Genomic DNA, 20,453 nt, shown 5'->3' on the forward strand with positions numbered 1-20,453 from the left:
TTTTTCAAGAAAAAATTTACAACTCAATCAACAAAACACCTACTTCCTTAGGAACATATTCTGTAGGTAGTTTGTTTCTCATAATGATATTTATCTGCTAAAAAAAATAATCTTAATATGTGTGAATAACGTTCAAGACAATAACATCAATGTGGTCATTTATGTAGGAGAGAAGTGAGAGTTGAAATCTTTTTGTCTTCTTACTTCAAAATTTGTTGAGACTTCATAACAAATTCAATGCCTATTGAAATTCGGATATATTATTTTATTTATAAAAAATCCAAGTTCACTATAATAAAATCTTCATTGATACTCCAATAGTACTAAATCTTGTCTTTTATCTCCTCTAAAATACCATAACTTGACAATGTTATATAACTCGAACAAACTTTAGTTGAATTCAAAGCACTACCAAAAAAAGCACTTTTCTCTTTAACAATTAAAATTTCACTTTTTTCACTAACACTAATCTAACATTTATATACACTTCACAATATTTTTCACACACGAAGGACACATGTTACGAGATATCTTTTCTATAGATAGCCCAAAGCATAATTTATATCTTAGAAAATATTTTCAAGGATTCTATTTTTTGCCAAAAATTTGCACCCAAATCGTTTTGGCTATCCGTTTAATTTTATTTGTTCATTATTTTAATTTTTTATTTTATTTTTTCATTGTCTACTTCAACATATCAAGGAAAGATAATTATTATTTTTCAATATTTTATTTTCAGTATTATTTACTTATTCTCTAAATTATTTTTTAAGACCTAATATTAAACATCAATTAATATAATATGAATAGTATAGTAAAATAACTATGCAATTTTTTTTTATAACAGACTGAGAAATAATAATTTTCTATATATTGAAAAAATGTACCCAGAGATGCTGTTATTCGTGCAAAAACTATTAAGTTTAGCCTTTTCATATTCCACCAACACCTCCCGTCCGTTGCATTCGTGTCTGAGTCGATCAATACACATTCCCTTTTGCCGTTTCGCCGATATTCCGACGTAAAATCCGGCCGCCGGTAAGTGCCTCATACTCCATAATGCCCGTCGTTTCCTCAAGAAGTAAATATTGCTGCTCAAACACATGAAAATAGTTTTTCTTTGGAGAGTCCAATTTGTTTACTAGGGTTTTGACTTCGGTTGAAACGGGAAGAAAATAGTGTGGATTCTGTGACTTGCTTTGTTTAAGTAGTAGTTTACAATGTACGGTGTAAGGTTTGTGTTGGAAGAGTTTGATGATGGTAAAGTTGTGTTTATTTTTCCGTTTGTGTAACTTTCAACTTTTCCCCTGTATCAAAAAAACACTTCTCTTTTTGTTAATTTTTGGAAGTTTGGTTCACGGACAAGTTTTGCATTGTTAAACCCAAGAAACAAGCAGCATTCCTACAGGACTAAATATGGAATTTTGGACTTAAAAAATCGAGCTTCGAGTATTTATTGTTATTTGGTGGAATATTTCTACTACATTATCTTGTGATGTGCATTTATTGTTAGACAGTTTGGTTTATTATTGCTGACCATCTCATGAAAAAGGTCAAGCTTATCATGTCTGACCGTCACTTTCCACTTTTTGGCAATGTATCTTGTTCATATTTTGTATAGCTAATATTGCTGTATTAGGTTTTAAAGTCTCACAAAGGGGTACAGTTCTTTGGGTTGCAGTAGTTTTGATATAAAAAATCGGAGGAATTCCAAGGATGAATATGTCCATACATAATCCTCCATCCAAAACACACACCCCCCCAAAAAATAAATCTTGTTCTGTACAGAGGTGTCTGGCACCTGCCTCCCAATTTTCTATAGACCCCTTCTCTTCTTACTTTTTATTGTTTTTATTTATGATAAATCTTTAACCAGAGTCGTTGTCCCTCCGATTTAAAACATTTACATTCACCCAAAGTGCACTAATTTTTATTTCTTCTCAAGCCAAAGCCACATTTTAATAGTCTATAACTTTGTCTACCTTAAAATTAAGTCTATTATGTGTGAATTTGTTTTATTTGCCTGATGAAATCATTATAATTATATTTTCTTGTTAATGTTTTTTATTCAGGTAAAATCTCATACTTATGCAACATAATTTTTTTGTTTGAGAACCCTTTGTTAAACCATAATTTAGACATACATTCTTGTTAATTCTTTTTTGGGAAAAAATGTCATTGAATACTGGAATGCCAATCTGTTGAGTTATATGTTTTAACCTGCTGTATATGCGTGAGCCAAAAGTTTTCTTCCTTACCAAGTTTAGATCCTGGGTCTTACACTTCCAATCTTTGTTCTATAAGAACTCACTTCTTCCCGTTGTTAGGGATATATTTTATCTGTTCCCTGGTAATATAGGAGCTTCATAATTTGATTTTAGTGTCATTTCTTTAGAATGACTTCTTCTGCGTTTGGTTGATCACTTGATCCACAACTCTACTTTGTCTTAGTCACCGGAGATAAAAAAAAGGGAAGCAGCATCTTCTTAGTTGGAATTGACACAAATAACGCCTGTTTCTTGTTTAGCTTCTTCAGGGGCCCCTTTTGCTTGCTTGACTTGGTGGCTCACCCTTCTAATTGGTTCTTTGTTTTGGAACAAGATGCATATTATTTTTTTCTGATCGGACATAATCAGAACCAAATCTAGCTCTCTATTCTCAAGCCATCTATCATCTGGTATCAAGGCATTGAAAAGTGGAAAACTAGCAAATTTATCCTTGCCCGGTCTAAGTCTGGTCACTTTAAAGAACAAGTTGAAACAAAATAAGTCAAATATTGAGTGGTTCCACCACATATTCTGGGACACCGGGCAATATCATAGAAAAAGAATGCATGTGAGAAATGAAAGGAGCAAATTATTCACCTACTTTAGTGGTCAATTCCAAGTTAGGGAGCTCTCTTTGGTATGAGATACTATTGTGAATTCTGAAGTCTGAACACGAGCAACTCTGTAATCTAGTTTGTGCAGTTTGGGCTTTATATTTGCTTATCTCTTCTGCATCTACATAAAGTAGCTATACAGTGTACTTGTAGAGTTACTTCAGTTTGCCTTTTATGATATTATGAATGTTTGAACGCATCAAGCTTGAAATTTTTATTCCTGAATTCAATGCCCTTATGGTTGCTATATGGTATGTTATTCTAGGTTTTATGATGGGAGATCTTGGCGTGGAGGACGAGTTATCATTCGAAGGTAAAATCTTTTTCGTTAATCCAAAAGAGAAGAAGTTAGTTCGATAATCTGTTTTCTTGTTATAATCTTTGAGCCGTCATCGGCTATCATGTTATATGTTATTTTTTGCATGGTAAAGAAATCATGGATGTATTTGTGTACCAGTACTTAGTGGTGAGAGCTGCTGATGATGTTATTCATAAAAGAAATAAATGATCATGTGATATTTAATATTGCTTTGTATCATCAATACATTGGAAGTTTAAACTGGGCTCGTTGACCCTTTATATTTAAAGAGCAGTTTATTACCAAATTCCTCCCTTTTGTTTCCTCTGTTTTCCTCTTGAAATATATTGTTAAGCAAAATATTAACCCATTATTTCATTTACTTTTTTCCGAGTGCCTATCTGACTAAAATTATTTTTGTAGATCGCTTCAAACAGTATGTAATGGTGAAAAAGGACGGGAAAATCATTTGCTCAACACAGTGTCTCAATCCACCTGTCAATATGTATGCAATGCCACCTTTCCCTGCACTTCTGCTTTGGTTTCACCTTCTGAATAGCTCATGCATATTTTCTTACTAAGTCATGGTGACTTTTATGGAACATTGCGTGCTGATGTGATGTTTATCTGCTACTATAAGTTTCCAGTTTTAGTCGTGAATAAACTTCTATTTTCTTTTCTTTCATCAAAAAAGAAAATTCAGCAGTTTGTTCAATGGAAAACTTAGAAGTTCCTTCTTGAAGCATTTTTCTCTATTTGGCATTCATCGATTTTTTCATTCCAATATATAACAATAATAAAGTAATTTCTTGTTCCAATTTCCAATGGTAGGTAGTTATTGTTGAGGTAGAGTTGTTTGTCACTGGCAAACATGTTTTTTTTCTTTCTCTATGATAAATTAAAGATATAGCTTTCGAATCTGTTGGCAACAGAATTTCTTCTTTCCTTTTCACCTTTGTAAATCCAATCTCTTCTTTCCTAATAACAACTGCATGATCCAGTTCTAAAACTAAGTGATGCTGCAGAATCCTCAAATTACTCTCTTTCTTCTGCTACTACCATGTCATCATATTCCTGACCATCTTCTGCGCCATGCAATTCAATTATCAATACTGTCCTATCTTCAAATTGGTCCAATGTTTCTTCCTCTGCAAAATGATGCATACATTATGCAAAAGCATGAGGAGAGGTTTTAGTCACTTTTCCCTTGTTGCCTTTGATGCAATTTAAATACAACCTGTTTGTCCAATCCAAGTATGCAGTAAGGTACCATGTATCCATCAAAATAATTATGAAAATGACGTATCCATTCAAAAAATAGAGAAAAGATTGTTTCATGGTGACGCAGAAGGGTAATCATGATAAGTTGTGTTAAAAGCCTAAACTTGATTTCTGATTGATTACTTTCATGTTCTACATTAACAAGGCTTTACTGTTCTTATTTCTTTTCTTGACTTAAATCTAAATCATGGGTTGTTCTTTTGAAGATGCAAAGTTATCGACTGTCTAATGCATTACTTGTCCTGAGGCTTTCTACCCTCCCTCACTTCAATGCTCGATTGATGCAAATCATGATGTGCACTAATCTGAAATGCTTGTCAGGCCTTCTATTTGGAATATAACAGACATTGTCCGACAAGAAAAATTGGACTTCCTCTCTGAGTTATCCCGCTGCTTGTTACGTCGTTCTCCAGAAAATTCTCATCAGGAAAAGGAGTGGGATGCATTCCTTGGTTTCCTTCAGAAATACAAAAAGGTAACCTGTTCTAGAATCCTGATACCTTATTGCATTGATTAATTTCCCCCCCAAAAAAGAAAAAAAGTGCAGCTAATGTTTTGCTTCGTACATACTATTTCTAGGTGCTCAATTTACTTTAAAATTCTATTTATCTATCCAATACATATCTGTATTACTTTGCTATTGAAGGTTGCTATTGGAAAACATGAGCGCTTTCAATTTTTCATACTTCCTCCCAAAGAAGGCTCATCATTCAATTGTACATTTGCTTGTTACCGGGAGAGGAGAAAACCAAGTGAATGTCCTGTAGGTAAGGCCTCTGGATCAACTTCTCATGTGATTGAGGATGCTTGTTCTCCCTGCAATAAGGAGGCTGTTATAGGTGCCCAAACTTGTGATTTGTCAGCCAAAGCTAGTGGAAGACCTGAAAAAACAAATGTACAGAATATTTCCCTGGAGAGTAATTTTGTGCATGCAAATCCCAGTTATTTGAAAACTCTAGGTCATACCCATTCTGGTTGGAGTTTTGGAGCAATCGCGGAGTTTGTGGACAATTCTAGAGACGCCAAAGCAACTAAGTAGGTAGACAAGTCACTTTCCTGGTCAATGATTCTTCACTGGCTTCCTTATTTTAATTTTGTCTTGCCCTTTTGGTACTGTTACCATGATTTTTTAGAAAAATGCTTGTCGTTTTTGTACTCCCCTTTTCCTTCTACTTGATCATTCTACCTTGCTAGCACAGTTCTCTCTTCTAACTGTGCTAGAAAGGTGGGGAGTGGGGGAAGGCAGAGGTTACCATTTTTTTGGTTGTGCATTAAAGTTGCATAGTTTCTCATTTCATGTTGCTTTTATTGGATATTTGACAGGTTGGAAATTTCTATTGACATGATATTTTCAAGAGTGGTTGGCAGAGAAATTCCTATGCTATGCATTATAGACGATGGGTGTGGAATGAACCATCAGGAGATGCTTCAGATGGTATCATTTGGACACAAGCAACCTGATGCGGATGACCCTAATCGTATTGGGAGATTTGGAATTGGTTTTAAGGTAGGTTAATATCTGCGCGCACAAGATGTGAAACTCTCAAGGTCCCTATCTGTTGTCGATCATGGTTTTATTCCCACTTTTTGTATCTAAGGTCATGTCCTCGGTAAGCTGAAGGTGCATCATGTCCTACCTAATCACCTCTCCAGTTTCTTCTCTGTCTACCTCTACCCCTCAAATCTATCACCACCAACCTCCCACACTTCCCTCACTGGAGCATCTGTGCTTCTTTTCTTCACATGCCCGAACCATCTACCTCACTTCTCATCTTGTCCAACTCAAAGGCTGGTGATTGTGGACAGAGTGATAGTGAAAATGATCTACACAAAATACCTCTTAATGATATTAAGACTTTGTTCAAGATCTTAATGATCAAGACCTATTCAGACCAATTAAGTGTTTAAATCTTAATCTTAATGTAAACAAATGCACTTAATGGTCTAAGGTCTAAGGTCTGTGCTATTTTAAGTGCAAACTAATGAGGCCTAAGTGAGATAATCGTTCAGAGGAACAAACTCCTCTCAATTAAACAAAGGAATATGACAATTCATTTTTACAGTTTATGGCAAAATCTTTTGTAGTAGGTGATCGATTTGCCTATCTACAAACATAAAAATTGTATAAGTTAAGTGAATTAACTAAAACTGATTTAACTGACTAATTGCATGCCTCTATTGAAATACCAGATGAAAACAAAAAGTTTGTTCCATATCGACTCCAGTAATTAATGATACAATTTAATTAAATTAATAATTTGACAATATGGTGGTACCAACATGGCAACGTGCGTACAAGCTGTATACAAAAAGTTGTGATTCTTGTGAATGCTAAGCGAAAACATGATCCTGCACAAAGTATACATGCAATTGACTTATAAACCATGTGCTTGTTGGTAACAAGCTTCATGGTTAACTGTAAGGACTTGGGAGTTTGAATCTTGTAATTAATGATAATGACTTCCTCATTTTTAGTAATGTTGGATTGTAATGCAGTGCTGGCATATAGATGCATCTCCTTTTGCTTGAGCTTCTTTAGGTTTCACCTTAAGCTGCCATTCTTCATAGCTTTTGATAACATGATATCTTTCTGTTCCATTGGTGTTCTTTGTCAGACTGGGGCAATGAAGCTTGGGAAAGATGCATTGGTTCTGACACAGACTACTAACTCTAGATCAATTGCTTTCCTTTCCCAGACACTCAATGAAGGAAAAGATGTATGCACCAGATGAACTTGTTAGACTTTTTGTTTTGGTTGTAATTTTTGTCAGTAGTGCTTATCTTTATCTGCTCATTCTTATGCTGCAGAATCTGGAGATACCCATTGTAAGCTACTACAGATATGGGCAATTTATGGAGCTGGATAAGCAAAATGAGACTTTGTTCAAACACAACTTGAAAGCTATTAAGGAATTTTCACCGTTCGATAAGTATTTCATTGGTCAAAAAGTAGGTCTATTCAGTAAGGATGGCACGGGAACACATATATATATCTGGAATCTAGATGAGTGGGGACCCAATTATAGCCTGCAATGGGAGTCTGGAATAACTGGTGGGAGCTCCTTCCATCAGGGTGATATTCTCATTCGTTCTAGACGGGTCAGAGCTCGTCCAGGCCAGATGACTCAAATGGTTGGTTGGCTTCTTTTATAACTTATATTCCACTTTCTCTCTCTCTCTCTCTCTCTCTCTCTTTTCATATTTCTAAGTTACAATTGTTTGGTTTTAGGTTCCTTTGGACTATTCACTTAGATCTTATTTGGAAGTGATCTTTCTTGATCCACGTATAAAAATATATGTCCAAGGATCACAGGTATTTATACATACATTTCGCTTTTGTGTAACAGTTGTCTAGGCTGATCCCTATGTACTGCTAATGAGGTTGGAAACTGATTCTTTTTTTAATGTTTTAATAGGTTAAAAGTCGACCATTAGCAAGATCTCTGAACAGGACTGTTGTGGAAAATGGTACTATAATGGGGAAATTGGTTCAGCTTACGCTGGGTTGCAATCAATTGGAATGGGAAGAAGCAAATTGTGGAATATTTCTGTATTGGCATGGACGTCTAATAGAGGTAAGCGTTGGACGTTCATTCTTGCCTTCTTCATTGTTTCAGAAAGGAGATGTTGTCTTTTTTGCTTATAGTTGTTCATAATCTCATTGTGATTTAGCTTTCCATTTCTCTGAAACGAAAATATGATTGATTATAAATATGATGAACTAATGACTTTTTAAGGTGTTCTGATCATAAATATGCAGTACTCTTATACTATATTACTTGATGGGTGACATTATGGCTTCCATTTAAACAGTATTACTTGATCGTATGGATTTGGGATTCCTGAAGCGGACATTTGATTATTCACCTCCCCCTAATATACCTTCTTGTACGTATATTTCAGCTTATACTTGATTTGAAGGCAAGATGGCTTGATATTGAATGATTGTTAGTTACTTGAAAAAATCCAGGATGAATTGGACTATTTACTCATTTTCTTTCCCCAGTTTTGAGTCTCTTGTTGAGTTCAAATTGTAGTCTATGATGAAACAGCATATGGTTGTGACAACAGAGCCTCTTATATCAATAGTTTAGATTGCTGAATCCATATCTTGATTCCTATGTGTTCACTCCAAATTCGTTGAAGTCAATAAGAGGTTCTATTGACTCAAGGAGATCAGGATACTAGCATTTAGATTCCTAGAAAATAAATGACGAAAAAGATCATTTTATTTTCACAATAAATTGGGTAAATATATAAGGATTTATGTCCACTTTTGGCTGGGAAATCACTTGTGTAGCTGACAATCTATAGTATAGCAGCTGACATGGTTATTCTATCACAGGCTTACAAGAGGGTTGGGAGTATGATGCATAATGGAGATAGAGGTCGTGGTGTCATTGGTGTTATTGATGTCACAAATCTAATGGTGAACATTCTCTTCCTTTCAGTTTCTTTTTTCAAGTTGATGATGTTTTTGCAATATGTTGTTTTTGGTTTCACTTTAAATTTACATAGCGATAACATTGCAATTTTAAACTTCTGTATCCTAGACAATTTTATTTATAAAAGAATTATAGTAATGTGTTGTATTATTTTGTGGTGTTCCCTAAAATGATGATTGAGTGAGTATATTTGTTAGAATATAGATTTTGAGTCCCTTCAACTTTTTAGAAGGTCACACCTAAGCCCTAGGATATTTTTACAAAGCAATGTTGTGATTCAACTATTGAAAATGAGGGAAATTTGCAATATACGTGCATGAGACAATTCGCCCTCTTTCACATGAAGTGCTTGAAACTTGAGATGAACTTTATATACCCGAATTATTTAACTTTCCATTAAAGTTAATTTGATTCTTCTTAGGAAGGGATAGAAGAAACTGCACAAATTTTGGATTTTATAGGCACTTTGTAATCTATTAGCCTGTTTTGTTTTTTCTCTTGTTGGAAACCAATTTTTGGAGGTCTCCAGCATATCCTTAATGCTGATGAATACAACATTACCTTTATCAAAAAAAATAGATGTAACTCTCACATCCCATTTCCATTTGCTTAGTTTTAGAGACCTCCATGAGGTATGGATAAAGTCTACCCTACACCTTACCCTCCCCATACACCACTTGTGGGATTTCACTTGGTTTGTTGTTGTTGCTTAGTCTCTAGACAACCAGAGTTTTACTAAACCAAGTCGCGTGCAATTCTGTATCAAAGAAGTTTAGTACAGTGACTTTCATTATAATGTTTCTGTGAGAAATATATACGAAAAATATTATTGAATTGTGTATCTAAATAGTTACATTGAGACCCTATTTATAGACACTACATTGGAATCCTTTTCCAACTAGGATTCCTATTCTTATTCCTATTCCTATTCCTATTCTTATTTCTATTCTAAGTAGGAAATACTTATTTCTATTCTAACACTCCCCCTCAAGCTGGTGCATACAAATCATATGTACCTAGCTTGTTACAGATGTAATTAATACGAGGACATGTGAGGGACTTGGTGAAGATATCTGCAAGCTGATCATTTGACTTCACAAATTTCGTAACAATATCTCCCGAGAGTATCTTTTCTCTGACAAAGTGACAGTCAATCTCAATGTGCTTAGTCCTTTCATGAAACACTGGATTTGATGCGATATGAAGAGCCGCTTGATTATCACACACAAGTTCCATCTTATCAACTTTGCCAAATTTTAGTTCTCCCAGCAACTGTTTGATCCAAACTAGCTCACAAGTTGCTGTCGCCATTGCTCGATATTCTGATTCTGCACTAGATCGAGCAACCACATTTTGTTTCTTGCTCTTCCATGACACCAAATTACCTCCTACTAAAACACAATATCCGGATGTCGAACGTCTGTCAGAGGGTGATCCTGCCCAATCAGCGTCTGTATATCCAATGATATGCTCATGGCCTTGATCCTCAAAGAGTAGTCCTTTACCGGGAGCTGACTTTATATATCGCAGAATACGAACAACTGCTTCCCAATGACTATCACAAGGGGAAGTCATAAACTGACTTACAACACTCACAGGAAAAGAGATGTCAGGTCTAGTCACTGTGAGATAATTCAACTTTCCAACAAGTCGTCTATACCTTTCAGGATTACTAAGTGGCTCCCCCTGTCCTGGAAGAAGTTTAACATTCGGATCCATAGGAGTGTCAACAGGGTTACATCCCATCATCCCTGTCTCCTCAAGAATGTCTAAGGCATACTTGCGCTGAGAAATAACAATACCTGATCTAGACTGAGCAACCTCAATACCTAGAAAATACTTCAATCTGCCAAGGTCTTTAGTTTGGAAGTGCTTAAAGAGATGTTGCTTCAAATCGGTGATACCATCTTGATCATTACCGGTGATAACAATATCATCAACGTAAACAACCAAATAGATACATCGACTTGGTGCAGAATGCCGATAAAACACAGAGTGATCAGCTCCACTACGAGTCATGCCAAACTCCTGAATTACTGTGCTGAACTTCCCGAACCAAGCTCGAGGAGACTGTTTTAGACCATAGAGTGACCTGCGCAATCGACATACAAGGCTACTAGACTCCCCCTGAGCAACAAAACCAGGTGGTTGCTCCATATAGACTTCTTCCTCAAGATCACCATGCAGAAAAGCATTCTTAATGTCCAACTGATGAAGAGGCCAATGACGAACGGCAGCCATAGATAGAAAAAGACGAACAGATGCAATTTTAGCCACAGGAGCGAAAGTGTCACTATAATCTAGCCCAAATATCTGAGTATACCCTTTGGCAACAAGGCGAGCCTTAAGTCGATCAACCTGACCGTCTGGACCAATTTTGACTGCATAAACCCAACGACAACCAACAGTAGATTTACCTGCAGGAAGGGAGACAAGCTCCCAAGTACCACTCTTATGTAAAGCAGACATCTCATCAACCATAGCCTGCCTCCATCCAGAATGAGAAAGTGCTTCACCTGTAGTCTTAGGAATGGAAATAGAGGACAAAGACGACACAAATGCATAATGGGGTGATGATAGACGATGATAACTTAAGAAGGTATAATGTGGGTTAGTATTTCGAGTGGATCGTATACCTTTTTGAAGTGCAAGCGGTTGGCTAGGAGGAGGCAAGTCCGCAGTAGGAGCAGGGTCTGGCGCATGACATGAATCATCTGGGACTAGGGTTGGACGTGGACGGCGATGATAAGTTAGTAGTGGTGGCACTACAACTGGAGATGTAGAAGTAACCGTAGATTCCACAAAGGTTGGCACAGGTAAAACCTGAGGTATGGGTAAGACCATAGAGACATCAGGATGATCAGAAGATGTATAGTAAGGCTGAGACTCAAAAAATGTAACATCAGCAGACATAAGGTATCGATGAAGATCATGTGAATAACAACGATACCCTTTTTGGACTCGAGAGTAACCAAGAAAGACACATTTGAGGGCACGAGGAGCTAATTTATCTTTTCCTGGGGCTAAGTTATGAACGAAGCATGTGCTCCCAAAGACACGAGGAGGGATAGGATAGAGATGTGACTGAGGAAACAGTATGGAATGGGGAACCTGATTCTGAATAGAAGAAGAGGGCATTCTATTTATCAAATAACAAGACGTAAGAACTGCATCTCCCCAAAAACGCAATGGAACATTGGATTCAAGGAGAAGAGTACGAGCGGTCTCAATAAGATGCCGATTTTTTCTTTCAGCTACACCATTTTGTTGAGGGGTGTATGGACAAGTAGTCTGGTGAATAATGCCTTGGTGAGTCATAAACTCCCGAAATTGGGAGGATAAGTATTCTAAGGCATTATCACTACGAAAAGTACGAATAGAAACACCAAACTGATTTTGTATTTCAGCAAAGAAACTTTTGAAAATAGAAAATAACTCAGAACGATCTTTCATTAAGAAAACCCAAGTACATTTTGAATAATCATCAATGAAACTAACAAAATAACGAAATCCTAAGGTGGAACTGACTCTACTAGGACCCCAAATATCAGAATGAACTAATGAAAAAATAGACTCTGAACGACCCTCAGTACTACGAGAAAATGTAGCACGAGTGTGTTTCCCAAGTTGACACGACTCACAATCTAATGTGGATAAACTAGACAAACTAGGCACCATCTTTTGCAGTTTGGATAGACTCGGATGTCCCAAACGTTTGTGAATTAAATCTGGGGAATCTGTAACGGAGCATGCTGCTAAGGAATTTGAAGAGGTAAGATAGTAAAGGCCTTGTGATTCATGTCCTGTTCCAATCATCTGTCCCGTACTGCGGTCCTGCATGAGAAAAAAATCATCGAAAAAAGTTATGCTACAATGTAGGGCTTTCGTCAAACGACTAACAGATGCTAGATTAAAAGGAGAACCAGGGACATAAAGAACAGAGTCTAGGGTGACAGAAGATAGGGGTTTGGCTTTTCCAACCCCTTTTGGTTTGGTTTGGATCCCATTGGCTAAAGTAATAGCTGGAAGAGATTGTGAATAAACAATATCGGATAAAAGTGATTTATTACCAGAGATATGATCAGAAGCCCCAGAGTCCATGACCCATGTTCCAAGAGTACTAGATTGCGACACACAAGCAAAAGAATTACCCGCAACAGAGACATCAGGTTGTGCAACCGAAACTACTTGTGGAGACGTTTGCTTATTTGCACGATACTGAAGGAACTCATCATATTCTGTCTGAGCAATATGAGCATTATTGGATGGTTGATTAGGTTGAGCACCATATGCTACTGGTGGAGATGTCTGTTTACTTGCGCGATTTCGAAGGAACTCATTATATTCCTTTAGAACAATAGGATCATAACTGGGTGGTGGACCATGCAAAATATAACATATATCACGAGTGTGTCCAGGCTTATGACAATGACTACACTTGGATCGAGGTTTCCCAAAACGCCCTCCTCCTCGCCGATTCTCCATAGATTGATATGTACGCTTTTCAAAGGTTTGAGATGCAAGAATAGATGAGTCAACAGTGGGTGATGAAACTACCTTGTGACTGGGAGGTGCCGCAAGACGAAGGAGACGAGAGAATAATTCATCGATTGTAGGAACTGTAGGGCTAGCTAAAATCTGATCACGTACAGAATCATGATCAGGAGGAAGTCCAGCAAGAGTAAGAACTAGAAACAATGTTTGTCTGTGTTCTTGTTGTTTTTCCACATTCGTAGTAACTGGCATTAATGTGTCAAATTCCTCCATGACTGCCTGTACCTGTCCTAAGTAAGTAGACATATCGGATTCTTGTTTCTTTAAGTTGGTCAATCGAGATATCACATCATAGAATCGAGATATGTCATTAGTGTATAAAGCACGAGCCTTTTCCCAAACTGTATAACACGTCTGGAATGGGCGAAACAAGGGCATCAACTTGAAATCAATAGAACGCCATAGGAGACTACATAATTGAGCATCTACTTTCTCCCATTGTGCTTTGGCTTTTGCATCTTCCTCACTAGTCTTTGCCTTTACATCTACCTCATAAGCCTTGTTCGTTAAGTGATCTTGGACACCTTGACCCTTGCACCACAACTCAACCGAGGAAGCCCAAGATAAATAGTTTGAACTTCCCAATAAAAGTTCTGAAGTGATTATAGGGCTAGAACTTCCAATCCCCATATTTTTGGAACCAAAAACATCACACCCAAAAGACATTATGCTAAATTTGTCTCGGAAAATTCAAATCTCGAAGAAAAGTCGCCGGAAACTGCCTGGAAATAGCTGGAACTCTAATTCCGGTGATCGGATCCGGTCAAAAACAGTATGGGCCTGGTCGGATTGGCTGGACGACCCCAACTGTCAAAAAAATCTCAAAAAAATATGATCAGAAAAGCCCTCACGCGCCGGCGCGTGAGACAGATCTCGCCGGAAACTGCCACCTCCGATAGGCGCGTGAGAGCGCGTGGGGTGGTGTTTTCTGGTGGTTTTGGCTGGGGTTTGGTCGCGGGGGCTTTCCGAGCCTCGTGGTGGTGTTGGTTTTCGCACAACACCCACAGAAAGAAAAAAGTATAACAAAATCAGACCCAACAGTCACCGGAAATTGACATAGACATACGGTGACTTGTTTGTTCTCACCAATGCTCTGATACCATGTGAGAAATATATACGAAAAATATTATTGAATTGTGTATCTAAATAGTTACATTGAGACCCTATTTATAGACACTACATTGGAATCCTTTTCCAACTAGGATTCCTATTCTTATTCCTATTCCTATTCCTATTCTTATTTCTATTCTAAGTAGGAAATACTTATTTCTATTCTAACAGTTTCCAAATAAGTAAGATAAAGAGTAAAAAAGGAGCGTAAGAAATTATGAAGACGATATGGTGGTAATTGTTGGTGAGTTGGAGTGATTAAACTTTGAGCCGGTGGAAGGCTTGAGAAATTACTGGCCAGAGTAAAGGGACCAAAAGCAAACAAATCATTACTATACAGTTCCAAGTTTAATGATGATCAAACACGAGATATCTTTGATGAGCTGGAAGACTCCTAGATCACTTAACAAACTAATGATATGAATTCATGTGAGAAGTAGCATGTTTACCAAGTACCAACCATTCGAGATTATTTTTGTCTATCAATGTTTTACTATATAATTTCTTGATGTTATGATGGTTTTTTTTCTGGTGTAGAGAGGAAATACCATTTTTTCTTGATAGTTCAGTAGATTTTGCAATTCTAAAATATCCTTGTAGTATAATACTTTTGTGTATCTGACACCCTCTTGAGGTATATTAATTGATATCAATCAACTATCCTTAATTCTAAACCAGTTGATGTGGGCTATGATTCATCAGTTTTCATCATAACTTAACTATTTTTATGGTGGCTCACAACCAACTGTCTCGTTTGTCCTTTATCTGGATCTGGGATCATCTACACTTTGGATATTGGCGTAGTTGTTGTCTTGATGTATCAATAAAAGTTTTTTCTTACTAAAATTAGAAAAGGAACTGAATATTTACTGACAATATTTGTAAAGAAAGTGATGCTTTAACAAAGAACCTTTCAGTTTACTTTTTATTAGACATTCCTTATGATAAAAGTACATAAGACATACCATGTCACTTTCATTTTCAAAATAATGTTTCATGGCACAGGCTGAAGATAATGGTCATGTTTGGGTGCACAACAATAAGCAAGGATTCCAGGACTGTGAAGTGTATGCTGAATTGGAGAAGTGGTTGGGTGAGAGATCAGACAAATACTTGGATGAGCATGTTGATAAAGTTGAATTGGTACGTCCTCACTACACTGGCCTAGTATTAACTTTATTCGTGGTAGCTACTTCTTCCTTCCCCCATCCCAATCTTGATTTTATTCTTAATGGGCTATTGTAATTTGCCATGGATTTGAAGCTGATATGCTCTTCAATTTATCATTTGATTGCTCAGTTTTGATTGGATAACTTGTTTAATATCGGGGATGCAATCTAATAACTTAAAACCACCCTATCAACTTTGAATGAGGACTAATGAAATGAGTTCTGTGGGAGTAATTTGAAGGATAAAATGGTGGTCGTATTCATGCAACCAAAACAAAATATTTTTTTTAGCAGAGCTGGATCTGAAAGGGCAAGTAAACTCAGTTAAGCAATGATAAGCAAGGCAATATAAAGCCTTCGAAGAAAAAATAACATTTCAGTGATGCTAGAGTTAAGGTTGCCTCAGGTTCAGACTGTTGGTTTCCCCTTTTTGGAGATTGATGAAGTGATTTATTATCCATACCCACAAAGAGGCGTGTGGCACAGAAATTATTTTATGTGGTCCATCTGATAACAAATAAAGCATGAGGAAAGCGTTCAAATGTTTCTGCTTCATGCGTAATATTTCAAAACTATTTTCAGAATTCAAAATTGGTGCTGTAATCTACTAATTTGTGAGTATGATTATCCAAACTACTGCCTGCATAGGCAGCAGTACGCCTTTACTTTTTTTTTTTTTTTTTTTTTGAAAATGGAAATGGTGTATTCTTCAGCATTAAGGAGATGCTGGTGACCTGCAAACAGAGGGGAACAAAAGAAGAGAAAAAAAAATAAAAATTTACAAGGGTCCTAATAATTCTACAATTTGTTCTGTAACCTCTAAACCTTTCTCTTTACACCAAAAATAAAAGCATGCAATACAATCCCATCTAACCTTCTGAATGGAATTGGACCTATCTTCAAAATTTCTACTATTTCCTTCTTTCCATACTGTCCACCAAATCGGGCAAATGCAATGTGGAATTATCCTCCACCATGCCTTTTGACTCTTGCTCCCCCATCTTCTTATCCAACAACTCAACAAATCTGCAGTATGCTCGAGCATGGTCCAGTTTGTTTTTGTGAGACTGAGGAAGATGGCCCAAATTTGTGTTGTAAAGTTGCAATGCAAGAATAGATATTGGTTGGTCTCTGCTGTGTTCCCGCATAATGAACACCAAGATACTATAATCTTTCCTTTTCTCCTCAGCACTTCATGTGTCAGGCAAGTCCTTCTAGCAACCAACCATGTAAAGCATTTTATCTTAGTTGGTGCTAAGGTTCTCCATACCTTTCTCCACAAACTCTGCTTAGAGTTGCGTTGCTGTGGACTTTCCATTTTGTATGCTCTGCTAACCGTGAAAGCCCCATCTTTACTATGTTTCCATCTCAAAGAATCAGGAGCATTGGTGATGCCAGGGAATTTTTCTAATAGCTCTAGCAATTTGGCCGCTCTCTCCACTTCCCAGTCATTCAAAACCTTCTGAAGATTAGATCCCACCCTTGTGTGGTCCAACATTCATTGATATTTGCATCAGGATTACTATATAGTAAGAACAGATCTGGAAAGGATTCTTTTAGAGGAATCTGTTTGTTCCACGCATCTGTCCAAACTTAGTTCTCCTGCCATTTCCCACTTCAATGTACGTATTAGCTTCAAGTTTTTGCCATAAGTTTCTGATAGTTCTCCAGACCCCCACCCCATAGGCATCAACACTAACATTACTGCACCAAGGATTGTACTCACCATACTTGGATCTGATGTCATCCTTCCATAAAGCTTGCCCCTCTTCATTATACCTCCATAACCACTTCATCAAAAGACTATTGTTTTGTTTCCTTAGATCTCTAATACCCATACCTCCTTTGTCTTTGCTTTTCAAGGTTATCTCCCATTTGACTAGGTACGCCTTTACTTTCATCTCATGTTGATGCCTTGCAAGAAATATTATTGAAAAAAGTACCATTAATCCTCTTCTTTGTATGATTCCCTTTTTGAAATATCAGCACACTCACTATGTAGCTTTTCCGGCATTTCTGAGACTGATCTAAGCAGGGAGAAGGGATCTCTCCGATTTCTCTCAAGTCATTCTATTGTTTTTTTTAGATTTTCGAGTTCATGGTTCATTTTGTCAAAGATGGCATTCTGACCAATTTTTAACATGGGTTTTCTTCTCTTACAGAAGGCAGGTAGTGGTGTATACAAACCTGACAATGAGTGGGTGCAGTGTGACAAATGTAGAAAGTGGAGAATGTTGAGCCATGGCTTCAACAGCAAGACTTTACCACTTCAGTGGTAAGAGTCTTATCTGACTTCCCTGGACTTAATTGATAGATGTTACTGTATTATTTCCAAAATTGATAGGTACCCACAGATTTAGATTCTCATGAGAAAATTGATATAGAGATTGCTTTAGTTCTGAAAAATTTACTCCTCTTTCTCATCTCCTAATTATGTTCCCCTTGTAATGTGGTCTTTTATAGAAAATCTAATTTATTGCAAGATGATATTTATTTTGGTTGTGTTCAGTTTTGTCTACTTGTTCACTAGGTCATTATAATAGTTAATTTGTTTTGCTGTTGTTTTTCACTTTTTCTCATGTACAAAAATTTGTCATCATGTTATTTGTGAAAAAGTATTTGCCTCATATTCACTAAATGTTTTGTTCTGTATGTCCTGTTTTGACATTACTATAGGTTCTGTTACATGAAACCTTTTAACGGGGAATGCGAGGTATCAGAGCAGGAAGTTGAACCTGGAGTGATAACGATATCCAGCAAGCGTCTGGGATACATTTCCACTGAAGATCCCGAAGAGATAAAGTGCAAGCTCTCTAGACAAGCTGTGGGGACATCAAAAAGTATGACACTGAAATTGTTCACTTCCTTAGTTATTCTGGTTTGCAGCTAGAAATGAGTGATTATTATATTATGTTGCCATCAGTGTTTTTAGCAGTGAATGACAAACAAAACAAATAATAAAGAAAAAAAATGAAATGCTACTTGCAGTGCTGCAAGTGCCATTTCCTGCGAACAGTGGGTGTAACATTGTATACAGTATAATAGTTAAGCTACTCTTTTTCCTGGTGAGAAGTGCATGTTGAAGTGATTTGTGCTTAATTAGATAAATTTTCCAAGTCTAGGTGAAGCAGCTCGAGGATATATAATTTTAGATGGTCATTTAAGTTCTATTTGTAGGGTTGACCCATGATATTAGTGTTTTGTTTTTAGTTGAAGCCAGTGTCTTGGTGGGGCGTTAGGCTAGAGTCTAGACCCCTACCTCGTATATGAATAGAACATATCAAAATACATGTGTGAGGAGTATGAAGCCTAACCTCCTCAAAAGAGACTAAGGAATTGGACAGACCCAATCGTTTACACTTCAATGCCAGAAACTCAGATTTTGGCTCTACTAGAAGTGTTATACAGATTCCCCTTTTATGATATCTAAGAGATAAAAGATCTCTTTCAGCAGTTCCCTTACAAAAGTTAGCTTCACAAAATGTACAAATCAACATATATCATCAAAATACCAGTTCATGAGGCTTTTTCTTCCTAACACTAAGGCTAGGGATCTTCCTTTTATCCAGTTGTAGTAAACTTCTCATTTGCCTTGTGTGGCTATCAAGAGAGTTAAAGTCTTCTCATTTCCAGAGAGTAAGCTCAAGATAGCAAGTTTGTCAGCCATTTGATTGGCTGGCCTTTCTTAAGGCAGTGGTGAATAACTCAATCTGAATCTGGTAGAGCATTTTGTATATCCTTTGTTTTGTGAGTTGCCATGGGATCTTGAAAACCTCCCTGATGCATTATTGCAAGATATCAATGTTTGTTGAGAAGGTCTGCAGGGCGAAAAATCTGGAATGGATAATTTTCATTAATTTTAGTTTTCTTATGTACATAGTACCAAAGTCCACATCCATTGTCGTTACTTGAAGTAAAGGAAACATATCAACACATGTTTAGGATATTTCATGTTAACGGTTTCAGTTTGCTGGGCTGGAAACAAAGAAACATTCCAGCTCTTTAATAGGGTGCAATTTTTTTATGGTTTTGTTGCCTCTACTTTTGCATTAGACTTGTGTTAACTGGATCGACGTAAATTTTGAGAGCTAAATGAGAATTTATTATTGTAAAGGTTCTGAGGTTAACAGTTCTGAGTGATTGTAATGAGATTTAACTTTCAGTCTGCAGATGTTCCATAAACAGGATAATGCTTGTTAGGTCACATTGTTTCTTTTCTCATATTTTCTGCTTCTGGTTTCTTATGCAGACATGGGTGAGAATGATTCAAGTCATACAATGGATGACGATCAAGCAAAAAACTCATCTGCACAGACACGTAAAAGGCTCCGAAGGAGTTGTAGGAAAAGTTAGTATTATATTGAAACATGCCGTTTCTTCTTGTGCAGGTATCTTTACGTATGTATATGTTGTCAATATGCAGCGGCTTTTTGTTAGTACAATTATATGTTGGGACAGGTGATAGTGAAATATGTGACCGAGCACTTGTCTTGAGTTTTAATTTGAGCAATTTTCACATATAGCAAACATAAAAATCATATTTGTATGCTATAACTATAGTTTGCATAATTGTGCTCTATAGCAAAATTTATGTTTGCTATGGCTATTAATATGTATATTTCGCTATACATATACAAAAGAAGCAATTGTGTAATCTGTTTCGGTATACGTATACAAAAGAATCAATTGTATAATCTGTGTTTGTATAAAGCGAG

General features: G+C 36.7%; 2 protein-coding genes across 6 annotated transcripts in view; one reads left to right on the top strand and one right to left on the bottom strand.

Moving 5' to 3' along the window:
• The window catches only part of LOC125821974 (zinc finger CCCH domain-containing protein 1-like), a 325,811-nt gene that overhangs the window by 201,598 nt on the left and 103,760 nt on the right, over positions 1-20,453 (bottom strand). The gene's annotated exons all lie outside the window — the stretch shown is intronic.
• On the top strand, positions 1,730-20,307 carry LOC125821960 (uncharacterized). Of its 5 annotated transcripts, none has more exons than XM_049501318.1 (15): positions 1,730-1,790; positions 3,147-3,194; positions 3,603-3,684; positions 4,782-4,935; positions 5,107-5,495; positions 5,784-5,967; positions 7,076-7,177; positions 7,269-7,592; positions 7,690-7,773; positions 7,877-8,035; positions 8,806-8,889; positions 15,575-15,712; positions 17,901-18,013; positions 18,415-18,578; positions 19,988-20,307. In XM_049501318.1, the coding sequence occupies exons 2-15, from the start codon at positions 3,152-3,154 to the stop codon at positions 20,089-20,091; spliced, it is 2,124 nt and encodes a 707-aa protein (XP_049357275.1). In that variant the 5' UTR covers positions 1,730-1,790; positions 3,147-3,151; the 3' UTR covers positions 20,092-20,307. The 5 variants fall into 5 exon arrangements, with proteins under 5 accessions (XP_049357275.1, XP_049357277.1, XP_049357273.1 ...); XM_049501320.1 differs by lacking the exon at positions 1,730-1,790 and adding an exon at positions 2,332-2,350; XM_049501316.1 differs by lacking the exon at positions 1,730-1,790 and adding an exon at positions 2,638-2,904.

Source organism: Solanum verrucosum, unplaced genomic scaffold (genome assembly GCF_900185275.1).
Source record: "Solanum verrucosum unplaced genomic scaffold, falcon-dt-bn FXZP01000103.1, whole genome shotgun sequence".
Taxonomy (NCBI): Eukaryota; Viridiplantae; Streptophyta; class Magnoliopsida; order Solanales; family Solanaceae; genus Solanum; species Solanum verrucosum.